Consider the following 13,051-nt stretch of genomic DNA (forward strand, 5'->3'; position numbering starts at 1 on the left):
ACAACACCGGGGGCGCGGACTTTGGAAACTCCTTGAGAGGGATTCCATGGGAAGCTTTCAAGAATGCTCCCCGGAATAAAAGGCCACTTCTGTTAAACAAGTGACATTTGAGGATTATGTATGATAGGGCTAACTCTAATTATAGGGTATTTTTACTTTAAGGTTATACTAAGGGTTCTACATGCTCCTACTGCTGAAAGTAATGGCAGAAATCCCACTGCCATCTGTGAGGACAGGCAGTGAACACGGAAAGAGTTGGGACCACCTTCAGTGTTACTTGCTCTATTTTACTGTGGCTTCTTGCACTGTGGGTCACAGTGAAACAGCCATGCGCAAAAAGCCTCTGGGAACACGATAGTACCGCTGGACATGTCTCAGACACGTCACAAAAAGCAGCATCCACACCATTTCACAGCTTCCAACCTTAGGACACAGTTATTCTTAAAATACCGAGAAAACCTGAACAATTTCGACTTTTAAAGATCACTCCACCTGACACTGTCCATAGTGCTGACAGCAGACAGAAACCTCTTAGACAATTATGTTTAGGGTCAGAGACAGAAAATTGTGTTACTGAGTCACAGAAGCACTTGCAAGTGCATTTAAAGACAAACACAGTGTATTAAATTCTAGCAGAGTCCTTCCAGGACAGCTTTTGAAGTGAAAAAGCGTTCTGATCAGAGCAATCTCTATGAATCAGTTACACTATTAATCAGTTGTGTTAGCCTATTCTGCTCTCATTTTCAAACAGAAATCAGTCTCATTTACACAGAATAATAAGGACATCCTTTAAACTGGGGAGAATACATCAGATGCACCTCCTGAGGGAAGTACCTGTCTTTGCTGAGCTCCGCACCCAGGGTGCTGCAGGATGGATCCCGTATCCTGGGTTCTACAGCCCAGGTCTCTGCTCGGGGCTCGGGGCCGTGTCCTCTTCTTGCTGCGGGGAAAGAAACCTTTGTCACCGAGGCTTCCGAGGCCTGGATTTCATCCTTCATTGCAATAATGCACAGTACCAAACAAGTCAAATACTAAACCATGTTCTTAAATGTCTCTGTTAAATATGACAAAAGGCTATGGCCCAAGCAACCATTCAAATCAGGTTCTGTAATTATTTCTATATGATTAAAGCATGTGCCTTAAGAGACAACTTGAAGCAGCAGGATACACCTTGTTTTGTTGTAAAGGGCCTTTTCAATTATTATAGCTATATTCACACTAAAATTCTCTGTCATCGCCATTAAGACATCGACATTAATGATCGACCTCACAGGTTACCGGGTCCCTGTTTCAGTGACTTCCAAAGCCATCACAAAGGCAGAATGTGTTACCCAGGGTCGCCATACAACTCCGGCCCCAGCACAACCAGGGTGAAAGACAGGTGTGTGGGCTTCGGAGCAGCTGCCGCAGCCTCTCTCCACTCCGCTGCGGAGGTGCAGGTTACACCTCTCCTGAGGGAACTGCTGATGGTTCTTCTGCATCCCAGGTCACAGGAGCAAATGTTGAACGTCCTGGAAACTGCGGTAACTCAGACTCTGTCCCACATTTGCACTGTTGTTAACTGCCCACTACTTAGCAGCTGTTCTACGGGAATTATTAGGTATTTTCTTGATAGCACTACATTGCCTGCATACCTTTTAGAAAATTTCTTTTATAGATATCAGTTTTGGAACCTCTAAAACGGTAACACTCACCTAAGCTAACACATACCCCAGAAATAAGGAAAACAGGCAGGTAATTTAGCCGTAAAATAGATTATCTAATTAAAACATCCCTTTAGATAATATACTCATCCCTGATTATGCCATTCTAATTGCAGCGGAGGGAAACCTGTTCTTCAGATGAAGTGTCATTCATAAATAAATAAACCCCAGTAACCTTAGATTTCCACCTGTATCAATATACAGTGACATCAACTTGATTCTGAAATTCAGCTCTTTTAGGCTTTTGTAAACCACCTTTCCGCCAGGATTAGCATCGCTTTGTTGGGAGTGTTGAGTTTCAAACATTAAAAGATCCCTTCATAAGCAATAATAGCGAACTTATTGTAGCAACTGGCTCACTTTTGAGATATTTTAATATAATACTAATTCTGGCTACTTTACTGTTGTTGAATACACGTAAAAATAGCTCAGCACCTTGTGAGCCGTGGCAGAGCGTATGGGGTAACCAGACGCCATTCTTTAAGCGTTTGGTGCTTGTATTTTAATACAATGCCTGAATTAGTTGCAGACATATTTTGAGTATTATACGCTCACCTTTATCTCATCATTTTCCTCGTTCTCATTGGCTTTTAATAATTCCTGTTGCACGGCAAGTAAAAACTGTAAACAAAGCAAGCAGCTCAGCGAGCAGCCTGTGGGCGCAAGCAGAAATACAGGACGCCCCTGTAAAGTAACATCTATGGCACTATCGCAGAGGTCTACGAAGAATTCTCTTCTCCAGAAACATTTCTGCAGGGAAAATGTCACGAGGAATCAGTAAAAAGCCTTTTGTTAAAACCCATACCAACCTGAGAAGATCATGAAGGAGAAAATTCACAACAGAGGGCAAAAAGGTACCCCCAAGGATGAAAGCTATGGCAGGACTAACTCGTAGAAACCACAGCATGCGCTTCATTCCTACCGCCACCACCTGACAGGTCACAACTTCATGCAGATCTCAGAGCGAGAGCAATAGGAATGTATAGTACTGCTTCCACCAAGGCTTAGATATACTACTTCCAGTCCACTTCACAGCATAATTCATAACTTTTGCTACTACAAAAAATATTACTTGTTCAGCATACTATGCTATTTGCATTCATTAAAAACCAAACCAATGCTCACGTGTCAGGAGAGCATTACTTTAGATGCCGCAATGGACTGTTATCCAGTAAACTCTAACCAAAATACATGTGTTTTTTATTGGTCTTTTATTTTGTCCACATAACCACCGAAAAGATGGAAATAGATTTTTGTCTGAGAAGGAGCCTCATATCTGCTCTTCGCAATTTTCTCCAGTGTTTTTTTCCAAAACTAATGCTATTTAAACATACAGTAACCCCCCACTTATTTATACCTGCCATTTTAATTTCATACTAAGGAAGCAGGTTATGAGAGTGTGTGCAGTAAGATGACAGCATGCTGTCCTATTGTCACCTCTGATCTTTTCTCTCCAGCTTCCTTCCTACATTCCACAGGATCAAAGCACTTGGGGAAACCAAACTGGTTTCTTTCCATAGGGGTTTGACTGGTGGAGCCAACTGGCAGTGAGCGCCGCCGGGTCCAGAGGTGAGCTGACAATCTTCAGCACACCTGGAGACTGAAAGGCTGCGTTTGGATGGCAGGGTTGTACTTAATTAAGTGCAAGCGTAATAGATTTATTAAAAAACCTCTTCTTGTCCATATTATCTTAGGATATAAATAGAAAGGTTTAATTAGTTAAGGAAGAAATTTGAGCTAGGACTCAAATCAAACATTTGATCCACGAAACAGTAACCTAAGTAGTGGTTATTGTCACCTTTTGAATCCTTTATAAGCCAGACTCGCAAGCCAGAGCCAACATCACTGTTTTGCCCGGTATCTCCTCAGCTATTTTTCCTTTACCTAGCTGAGGAAACTATAAAGGTGAGCGGCTGCCTTGAGATTCCTTGAATGAAATTACTGTGCAGAGCTGCACCAGCAGTAAGTACGATAACCATTCTTCTAAGACTATGATTTTAACTGCTGGAATTACATATGATGGACCTTATTTGGATAAGTATCGGTTTTCTTTTTCATTCTTCAGAGCTGTTGGGGGAGAAAACAGGAATGAATCGCTTGACTTCCTTTTTTCCACTGCATGTACTGTTATTTGTAGTGCCAGATGCCACGCATTCCAGTAAGGCAGTATTTGGTTAATGGTTACACAGAGTTCTAAAATGTGCTGTACTTAAATAGGATGCAAGTAAACGATAAAAAAACAAATCATCAACTCGCAACATAATTTAGGTAATCCATCTCATTAAAAAGTATTATTTCAGCACGGCTTTTTTTAAGGAAGCAATGTAGTAAATCCTCTCCCTTGTTTCGGAATAGCGGTGATGTTGGTTTAACCAGATTCATCTGCCATTGGAAGTCTTGTTAGCCACAGAACAATCAATTTGTTGAAGCGTGCATTTGCATTTCACAAATCTGTTCTTAACACACTATTTTGCACAGGTCTAAGATGAGCCTCACAGACATCCTAAGCCCTTCCGATATTGCTGCTGCTCTGCGGGACTGCCAAGGTGAGCCGACAACTAAAACCCTAAACCCCTTTTGTGTAGCACACAGCAGCTCTACCTCAGTCCCAAAGGAGCACTTAACAAGTGCGTGGTGTAAACAGACTGCTGCCGTCTCTTCGCTCAGCTGCCACAGCACATTGCTCATGGCTGGTTATCGTCACTGTCACTTATCCCCATGTGATGTTTTTATGTTTAGGACAGTATGGTACAGCACAGTAGAATTCATGCTTTGACAGGCTTCATCCAGCACTCATGTTTAGAACAATTAGAATGTAACAAAGCAGCATCCTCAGACCATTTACAAACAGTGAAAATAATGGTCTGGGGTTAATCTATTTATTAATTTATTTTCAGCTCCAGATTCCTTTAGTCCCAAAAAATTCTTTCAGATCAGTGGCATGTCTAAAAAGAGCAGCAGCCAGCTCAAGGACATCTTCCGGATTCTCGACAACGACCAGAGCGGCTTTATTGAGGAAGACGAGCTCAAGTAAGGATTTTCGGTGTTAACTATCTAGGGGCTACCAAAAACCAGCACCTTTTTTCTTTCCAGGCTGTTCTCTAAAGGCGAGCACAGGTTACGCTAAACGTTGATAAGACCTTCGGCAGACTGCCAAAGATGTATCCAAGTAGATAATCCCCACAAAGAAAAACACATCAGTAAATGACCACCTTTAATGCTCGGTATAGAGGAAAATAACTTCCTGGGACTGAATTTTGGCAGTGGGCAGAATCCATTGTATCAGGGCTGGACTTACAAAGCAGAAATGTATGCGACTAAGATTTAGCTTGTCAAACAAAGCAGTGTTCGGAGGACTGGCTAATGCGGTAAAGAATTTATTTACAGAAAGAGATCAGTTTATGCAGGCAGCATAAAAGAATAATATTCTGTGAAAATCATAACCCAAGTTATTTTCTTCCTAGGTATTTCCTTCAGAGGTTTGAGTGTGGAGCCAGAGTGTTAACCAGCTCAGAAACCAAGACCTTCTTGGCAGCTGCAGATCACGATGGGGATGGTAAAATCGGGGCTGAAGGTATTCATTCATTTATATCTAGAATAAGGCTGCTCAGGATGTGTTGTAAATAATGTGTGATTCTCCTTCCTTTTATACTGTCAGCACATGGATGTACTTCCAGTGATTTTACTGAAACCCTTGCAGGAGCAACCTGCTTAAGGGCAGAAACGGCCCTGACCTAACGGGTTGATCTCTGCAACTCCTTATGCACGAGCAAGTAAATAAACCCCACGCGGGCTGCCCCGGGGAACCTTCTCATCCCACTCACAAATTTCCAGTTGTTTTGAAAGGAACCGCCCCTTATTTCTCCTCTCACTTAACACCAATGTAAAGCAGCGCTAGCATCACTCGTAATACACAAATGGAAAACTGAGGACACAGGAACCAGCTCATACAGGAAAGTCACCAGCACTAACATTAGCTCTTTTCCAGCAGTCGCCTCCCAACAGAAGTTCCACTAGTCACTGAAACCGTTCACCATACACAAGAGCTAGTGGCACGCAGCTCAGGACCACGACGGGAGGCCCCACAGCCGGCTCTGTGCAGGGGATGGACGCTGCTTTACCTTCAGTGGCGGGTTAGGGACCAGACAGGAAGGGGCGGCTGGTTTAGGAAGCAGCATATTGCACTCACACCGCAGAAACGCGAGTGCGATTTAACGGCTGCCCAGTGCAGAGCCCTCCCGAGCTCAGCATTCTGTATTCGCGTGTCCCGCTTTGAGCGGCAGGCACACACGGCCCGGGCTCGCAGCCAACGGCAAGCGGCCCGTGAGGGGCGAGCTGCCCGGGCAAGCACCTCGGCGGCTCAGGGCGCGGCACGCGGGGAACGTGCTGGGCGCGGATTCCCCGGCTCACTGCGCTACAAGGACAGAACTGTTTCTTTCCTTGGAAGGAATTAAATCCAGTTCCTTAGGAAACGCGCCAGAATAAACACACATGATTTATGAAGCAATCTACATACTAATACAGCTGTTCAGGGACTGGACTGATCAGATACTCAACTCACACAAGCCAAACATTTACAAGATCTTCCAAACGGCAGTATTTTATTGTACAACACTTCAGTATCACACCATGTGGAACTGCACAACAATTTTGGCTTTAGACTGTGCTCTAAATCAACACTTCTCAACCGCTGAAGCATTGCAAACAGCTAACAAGACACATCAACTCATTTCTCATTCTTCAGCTCTTCACTAGTTCTTACTCAAATTCCTTATTGGCCATTCCATTGTTTCTGCCCAAGATCAGTATCATGCAGAGAGGCTAAAACTACCATGAACATTTTAGTATTCCTTATAAATGTCAGCAAAACACTGCCTTCCCTTGTGTTGTTTAGAAGTTTAGACAAGGTCTTTCTTCCATACATGTTTCTTCCCCTCTAGTCATCTCTCAGGTAATTGTTTTCTCTTCATTCCTATCCTAAATCTCTTGATAAGCCCCTGATCCTTTACTCCTATTCCGTTCATTTTAATATTTCTACTGTAAGCATTCCCTTCTCTTTCACAGAATTCCAGGAACTCGTGCAGTCTTAGAGGTTCAAAAGGACCAACCAAGATAGAATTGGGATGAATCTGCACAAGAGGCTCCAAAACCTTGACAATCAGGAGTCCCTTATTTATCTTGACAGTGTCTGTTATTTGTTCATTGCCTCAGCAACATAATGAAACACTGATTAATGGGTCTTTTTAATTGTGTGAACCATTTACCATGTTCTAAATTCTACTTTAGCAGACACCTCCCTTAAAAATTTCCAATAAAAATTAATCATATACAGTAGTTTGTGTCTGTTTTTCTGACTGCTAAACTGAAATGCGTGAATTCTTAAACCAAAAGTGTTAATCCCTCCAAGATCTTGATCTTATCAGACCTTCGAATATGGAACACCTTTTGGTACCAGTGGGAGTTCTGGTTACACAAGGCCCTCTGGACATCACCCAGATGTGCGTCAGACCTGCAGCTCAGGTACAGTCGTGAGGAGGGTGAGGATAAATCTTGCACTGACTTCCAAGTGAGAAGCAGTCATACGTTTTTGCTTGAGACGTGGCTTCTGCATGAGACCGGTGCAGTTTCAAACCGCTCTTTCACAGTAGCCAATGCAGAGCACAAGTGAAAACCACGCGCTTTCCTGCAGAAAGCACTAAAGGGAAAGCCCTTGTGCACTTGAGCTTTCAGACAACGGTGAGGCTTTAAAAAGCAGAGGGGAAGCAAAAGGTGTCTCCTCGGTATTATTTTCCATCTTTCTCGATAGGAAGGGCTAAAAGTGCGGAGGCAGAATTTGTAGAAACACACATTGAGAAAGCTCCAATGTACTCCACCTGTTTTTTCACGCTATGGCCTATTGAAATGTCCTTCACAAAAGCACCCAGCTCTGTGGGTGCTGAAGAAATGTCTTTTTGTGAACAAAGAATATACAAATACTGTGATGGAGCATTTGTTCACTTGCTTTCCCAACACTAACAAGTGCCATATACTACAGTTCACACACATGCGGCTTGGAGCAGCCACGGGACAGCGTGCGGACAGAACGTTTGTGAGGTGCCCTGGCCCACAACAAATTTGCGAGTGAATCCGGAACCTTCTTCATTTCCCAGAAAGAAGAATATATCACGGCTGTTTGCACGTGAAGTTCCTGCAGAACACGGGAACTACAACATGTACTTAGGCCCAATCAGGAGGTGGGGAACAAAAGGAACAGGGAAACGCTTCTTGGCCTGGCACGTATCCCTTTCACTCGTTTGTACGTCAAGGCTTTATAAAAATCTTACTCATCATTACTAATTCAAAGCATGTCTCAATTGTTTGTTTATAGCCTATTATCGTATACAAGTTGCGTGCTGCCGCACCAAAGAGAAGAAATACAACCCGCCTACTCTACTTGAGATACTCTGAGATCTCCCTACCACTCAAAGTACTGCAGTTAGAGGAAGCCCTCCATGCACGTCCAGCGGGAAAAAAGTACCTTAAAAACCTGAGGAGTACAGCAGCTCCTCCAGGAGATTACTGTTCTCTGTGGGAGAACGTTTTACCTAAAGGAACACTTGCTGACTTGTAGGATTTCTGAAGTAGAAGAAGCTTCTAAAGGTAAAACAACTCCTCATTTCCCCAGAATCCTTGACCTGCACTGCGAATACTCCTGCGCAACACATGATAGCGGCAACTCAGCCCGCGGTCACTGACTGACAGACACCCTGTGCTCCGTGCCCGCCCCAACACGCGCCAGCGAGCCCCCTGCTCCAGCCACGCCGCGCACCGCTCCCACAGCTTCGAGCGAGGGCTCGTCACTGAGAAAGCGCTTGGGCAAGGCTTTATTGACTAAAGATATTCACCACATTTCACCTTCACTTAACATGTGGATATAGGGAACGAGCAGCCACTTTCTATAATCATATATTTAATGAATGGGATAGAAATGGGGACTGTATTCTCTACAGAAATCTGACATGAGGCAGCATTCAGAAATCAGCTACTACTGACAACGATGCTTACGGATGGAAACAAAAGTTGCAACAAGTTATCAGAATTACCGCTTGTATGTTGTATACTAGTATGATTTACTGCACACAACCACTATAAAAATACATTTTTAGAAAATACCAGAATACTTGTGATTCTGTTAAAATGCAGGTCTCCACAGCCCCACTTCACATTCACATTACGTGCCCCGTTACATCTCGTGCTATGTCACCCCGCCTGTGAAGAATTAAAATATAAAAGAACAAACATTGGCTTTATTCGATCTCTGAGCATAAAACCCACCACACCTTAAATATGTCAAACTATGACTTAATTATTAATTAAATTCTCTCATTTCTTGCTATGACCAGCGGGGAAATAATTAACATATTACTATAATTCATCTTCAGAGCCGAAATCCATTTAACTGTCTCGTCCCTTCCTCATCCTCTCTTCCCAGCCTTTCTTTCAGATGCACTACAGAGCCGGGCTCGTAACAACAGCTAGGAATTCCTGTTAAACACATTAAACCAATCAAAACACTTAAACATCTCAAGTTTTGCAGGAAAGCAGTTTTTTATTGTCATTCGGTGACGAGCGTAAGGTTACTAGCTTTACGGAATTTCTGATTCTGAAAGCAAACCCCTCGGTTACGGGGCCGTCTGTACTCACCGCGGCACTGGGGCGCTCCCGCTCCTCGGCACCGCGCTAAGCCGAGCTCCGGGGACACGGCAACGCCCCCGGCAGCGCTCCCGCCGCGCTGGCTCTGCAGGAGCCACGCAGGCCCGCTGCCGTATTAACGAAGCGTGCGGACCGGGGACACACGGGCATTGTGCTTGTTGCTGGATCACTGCTCCATTTTGTAATTTGTTTGCTAAACTAATCCCAAACTGCTGAGTCTGCACATTTGTTAACACATTGCGAGTGCGTACTGTCCATGGAACAGCTATTTGAGCTGTCAGCTCTATCTATTTACAGCTGTCAGCTCTAGCACTCAGAGTGATCTACAGTGTCCCTTTTTGTTAAGTCTGCTGCTATGTAGCTGATCAAAATGCTCAATATAGTACCCACAAATAGGCTCAACAAACCAAAAACTATGACCACACAATGCCGAAGATACTGTTTCTTATTCATACCTGTTTTTTTAATACACTGTAAATCACTGGTAAAGTTGTTAAATATTTGTCTCTTGATGGAGGGGTTGTCCTGTCAAATTCCCAGGGTACTTACGCAGCAGTTTAATTTTACATAATCATGGGCTAGGAATCACATTTCAAACTCAGGGTGATCCGATGCCACTTTGCAAATGTCAAGGTGTGGTGTTACTGCACACACAATTAAGAAGATGGGATGAAATTGGAACCACAATCGAAGTTTCTTCCTGCCCTGTTAATTTGTACATTAGAAATGTAATAATTTAACCGAATCCGTTATCACTTACTCTTTGTAGATTGTCACAAATACTTGCACCAAAAGCGAAGCCAAGTTAGAGATGAGGTTGCACTGGGCAGAATTATAGTTTAGTGATCACTACACATACATTAATTCCCTCCCTAGGGAAAGTCTGGCAGAGAGACACCTTCCTGAGCAACCACCAGTTACAGTCAGCGTCCACTGGCCAACCATCCCTCGCAACAACAGCATTTGCGTTACCGCGGGAAGCAGGCACCCTGCCCACAGCCCAGGATCTCCAGTGTGGAAAGTCCTGAACACACACACATCTGAAGGTTCAATCCAACACAAGCCCGAATCCACAGTCACTGCAGCTTTATCATTCCTTTGGTAAGAAATTAATTAACTTGGCTATCAATACGACCAATTTTAAGAATGTCCATGTTTTGCATTAAGTGAGTAGTGAAGAGAATTAACTTCCCCTCTGACCTGCAGACCTGATGCCCCCATAGACAGTGCAAGCGAGAGGGGGAACTTTGCTTTTTTCCTTTGGTCTATTCAGTCCCGAGCGGATGCTCGCAGAAACCGTCTCACCTGTGCTTCAGACAGACAGACAGACAGGCAAACCGTAACTCCAAGGGGCTGATCTGCGCGCACTGCTGAATTTTAACTCACAGATAGCTGCAGGGGAGGAAACAAGAGTTGCGGTATTTGGATGCCCCACCCTGACACATTTGGCCTGATCCTTGCTGAGGGAAAGAAACCCTGTGGAGCTCAGCCCCGCGGCCCCTTGCCCCCCCCGCTGCCTTGTGCTGGCCAGAGGCAGAGCCACCTTCCACCACCCGCTCTCTTGAGAACGCCTGCACTAAATCACAAACCGGGTTCTCTCTGCAGCTTTGGAAACGTTTCCTGCAGCAGTGTGAGGCCTGGCTGCCGCTGACTGGAAATGCTCCGCCTATGCTATGGCTCAGCCCGACGCTGCTCGCACCTGGAGCTGCTCGGCCCTCAGGGGTTTGGGTCAGACAGCTCGCGTGCGGGCGGCAAGGTGCCACCCAAGGCGGTGATGAGCTCTGTGCCTGTGGAAACGGAGCCTGCACACACACTGCACCCACAGGAGTTCACACATTCAAGCTCCATGTTGCAGCGGCCTGAGAGGGCCCCAGCCCGGCTGCCCAGCCGGCTCCCTGCACCCCGCAGCCGGCACCTCACTTTGCGCCTCCCCGCCCTCACAAGCAGCAGCTCCTTCCATCTTGTGCCTCACGACAGACAGCGTCCTCCATTTTGCCCCTCCTTCACAAGACACAGCCCCTTCGTTTTGTACCTCCTCCTTCATGCCTCACAGGACGCGGTTCCCTCCATTTTGTGCCTCACCTCAATCCGAAGCAGCCTCTTCATTTTGTGCCTCGCCTTCCTCAGAGAAGACAATTCCTGCAATTTTGTGTCTCATCACAAGAGACAGCCCCCCCCTATTCTGTGCCTCACAGAACGTAGCCCCCTCCATTTTGCGCCTCCCTCCCTCAGAAGCAGCAGCTCCTTCATTTGTGCGTCTCCTCCCTCACAGGAGGCAACTGTGCCCTCCATGTTGTCCCTTCCACGCTGTCCCCTCAGGACGCAGCTGTCCCCTCCACGCTGTCCCCTCCACGCTGTCCCCTCCACACTGTCCCCTCAGGACGCAGCTGTCCCCTCCACGCTGTCCCCACAGGGCGCAGCTGTCCCCTCCACGCTGTCCCCTCAGGACGCAGCTGCCCCCTCCATGCTGTCCCCTCCACGCTGTCCCCTCCACGCTGTCCCCTCAGGACGCAGCTGTCCCCTCCACGCTGTCCCCTCCACACTGTCCCCTCCACACTGTCCCCTCCACACTGTCCCCTCAGGACGCAGCTGTCCCTCGGGTGGGTACCAGCCGGGTTTTCGGCCGCGGCAGGAGGGATCAGACGGGGCTGCACCCCCGCTCTGCCAGCCCGGGCGAACAGCGGCCATCTCTCTCGCTTACATCGCCCTTTTCGAGCACAGACATCACGTATCAAACGACCGCAGTCCTGCCGCAGTCTTCGTTCCACACAGCGCTCCCCGGCCACCAGTCGCGGGGCTGCTGGGGACTGTCCACGGTGACACTACTAGCACTGCAAGCAAACAGAACCTAAGACTGACGATAGGAGCTCAAGTAATAACAGAAGTGAAAATGGAAACCTCAATAAATACTGCTTCCTTTCAGATTTAATCTGGCACAATTTCAAGAAAGCTTAGTGGTACGCTTTTCTAAGTGACCTGGTGGAACGGGATGTTCAATTGCACCTTTTACACCTTACCAGGTTGTTTGTTTAAGCAATTATGTAACTTCAGTTTATTCAGATTCCTAAACTTCACACCGCTGTAGAGAAGCAAAGGGATGTATCTCCTACCGTGTTGCTGGTTTTATTTACAATTTAGCTCACACTGAATTTTTATTAAAATTGGAATTGAAAAGTAACAGAAAAGCTTCTTGAGTATTTTGTCAGTTAAATGCCACTATCTTAAATGTGCCAGACAACAACAAAAAAATCAGAATAAAAGTAAGTATCTATTTCTGGAGAAAGGATTACCTGCACTAAGTGATGCTGGATGACATTTCCTTCAACATATTCAAACTTGCAGATCTCGTATCTCAAATCTCGGGGTTTACCTCTAAAAATACAGCGTTTCTACTTGTTTCCAGCTGCCGGGCGGCTCTGACGGAACCGGCAGGGAACTGAGCTGCGCAGCCGGCGCTTCAGACGGGGTGTCGCGGCCACGCGGCGCTTTGGCCCCGCAGGGCTGTGCCGGCGGCTCTGGCTGCGGGAAGGCCGCACGGCCGGCGCTCCGCGGGCCCCCGCGCCCCGCAGGCCCCCGCGCCCCGGCCCGCGCAGCCGGCCCCGCCGTTCCTCTCCCCGCCGGCGGGGGGCGCTGCGGAGCGCGGGGCCGCGCGGGGC

The 13,051-nt window shown here is 46.4% G+C and overlaps 2 protein-coding genes across 3 annotated transcripts in view; one reads left to right on the forward strand and one right to left on the reverse strand.

The window, feature by feature from the left end:
• Positions 1–12,954, reverse strand: part of LMTK2 (lemur tyrosine kinase 2) — an 80,931-nt gene extending 67,977 nt beyond the window's left edge. Inside the window, exons 1-2 of the mRNA XM_065031602.1 lie at positions 12,686–12,954; positions 835–940 (exon numbers count right to left, since the gene is read on the reverse strand). The gene's annotated coding sequence lies outside the window, so the exon portion shown is untranslated. The remainder of the gene's footprint in view (positions 1–834; positions 941–12,685) is intronic.
• On the forward strand, positions 4,038–7,025 carry LOC102092802 (parvalbumin, thymic CPV3). Of its 2 annotated transcripts, none has more exons than XM_005514907.3 (4): positions 4,038–4,249; positions 4,601–4,733; positions 5,168–5,277; positions 6,768–7,025. In XM_005514907.3, exons 1-4 carry the CDS (start codon positions 4,189–4,191, stop codon positions 6,791–6,793), a joined length of 330 nt encoding a protein of 109 aa, XP_005514964.1. In that variant the 5' UTR covers positions 4,038–4,188; the 3' UTR covers positions 6,794–7,025. The 2 variants fall into 2 exon arrangements, with proteins under 2 accessions (XP_005514964.1, XP_064887694.1); XM_065031622.1 differs by having other exon boundaries at positions 4,180–4,249; positions 4,636–4,733.
• Positions 12,955–13,051: the final 97 nt, after the last annotated feature.

Source organism: Columba livia, chromosome 15, assembly GCF_036013475.1.
Source record: "Columba livia isolate bColLiv1 breed racing homer chromosome 15, bColLiv1.pat.W.v2, whole genome shotgun sequence".
NCBI classification, from domain to species: domain Eukaryota; kingdom Metazoa; phylum Chordata; class Aves; order Columbiformes; family Columbidae; genus Columba; species Columba livia.

Coding starts and splice junctions, on each gene's coding strand:
- LOC102092802 (XM_005514907.3), top strand. CDS start 4,189: ATGAGCCTCACAGACATCCTAAGCCCTTCCGATATTGCTGCTGCTCTG. Junction 4,250..4,600: donor TGCTCTGCGGGACTGCCAAG/GTGAGCCGACAA, acceptor ATTTATTTTCAG/CTCCAGATTCCTTTAGTCCC. Junction 5,278..6,767: donor TGGTAAAATCGGGGCTGAAG/GTATTCATTCAT, acceptor TCTCTTTCACAG/AATTCCAGGAACTCGTGCAG.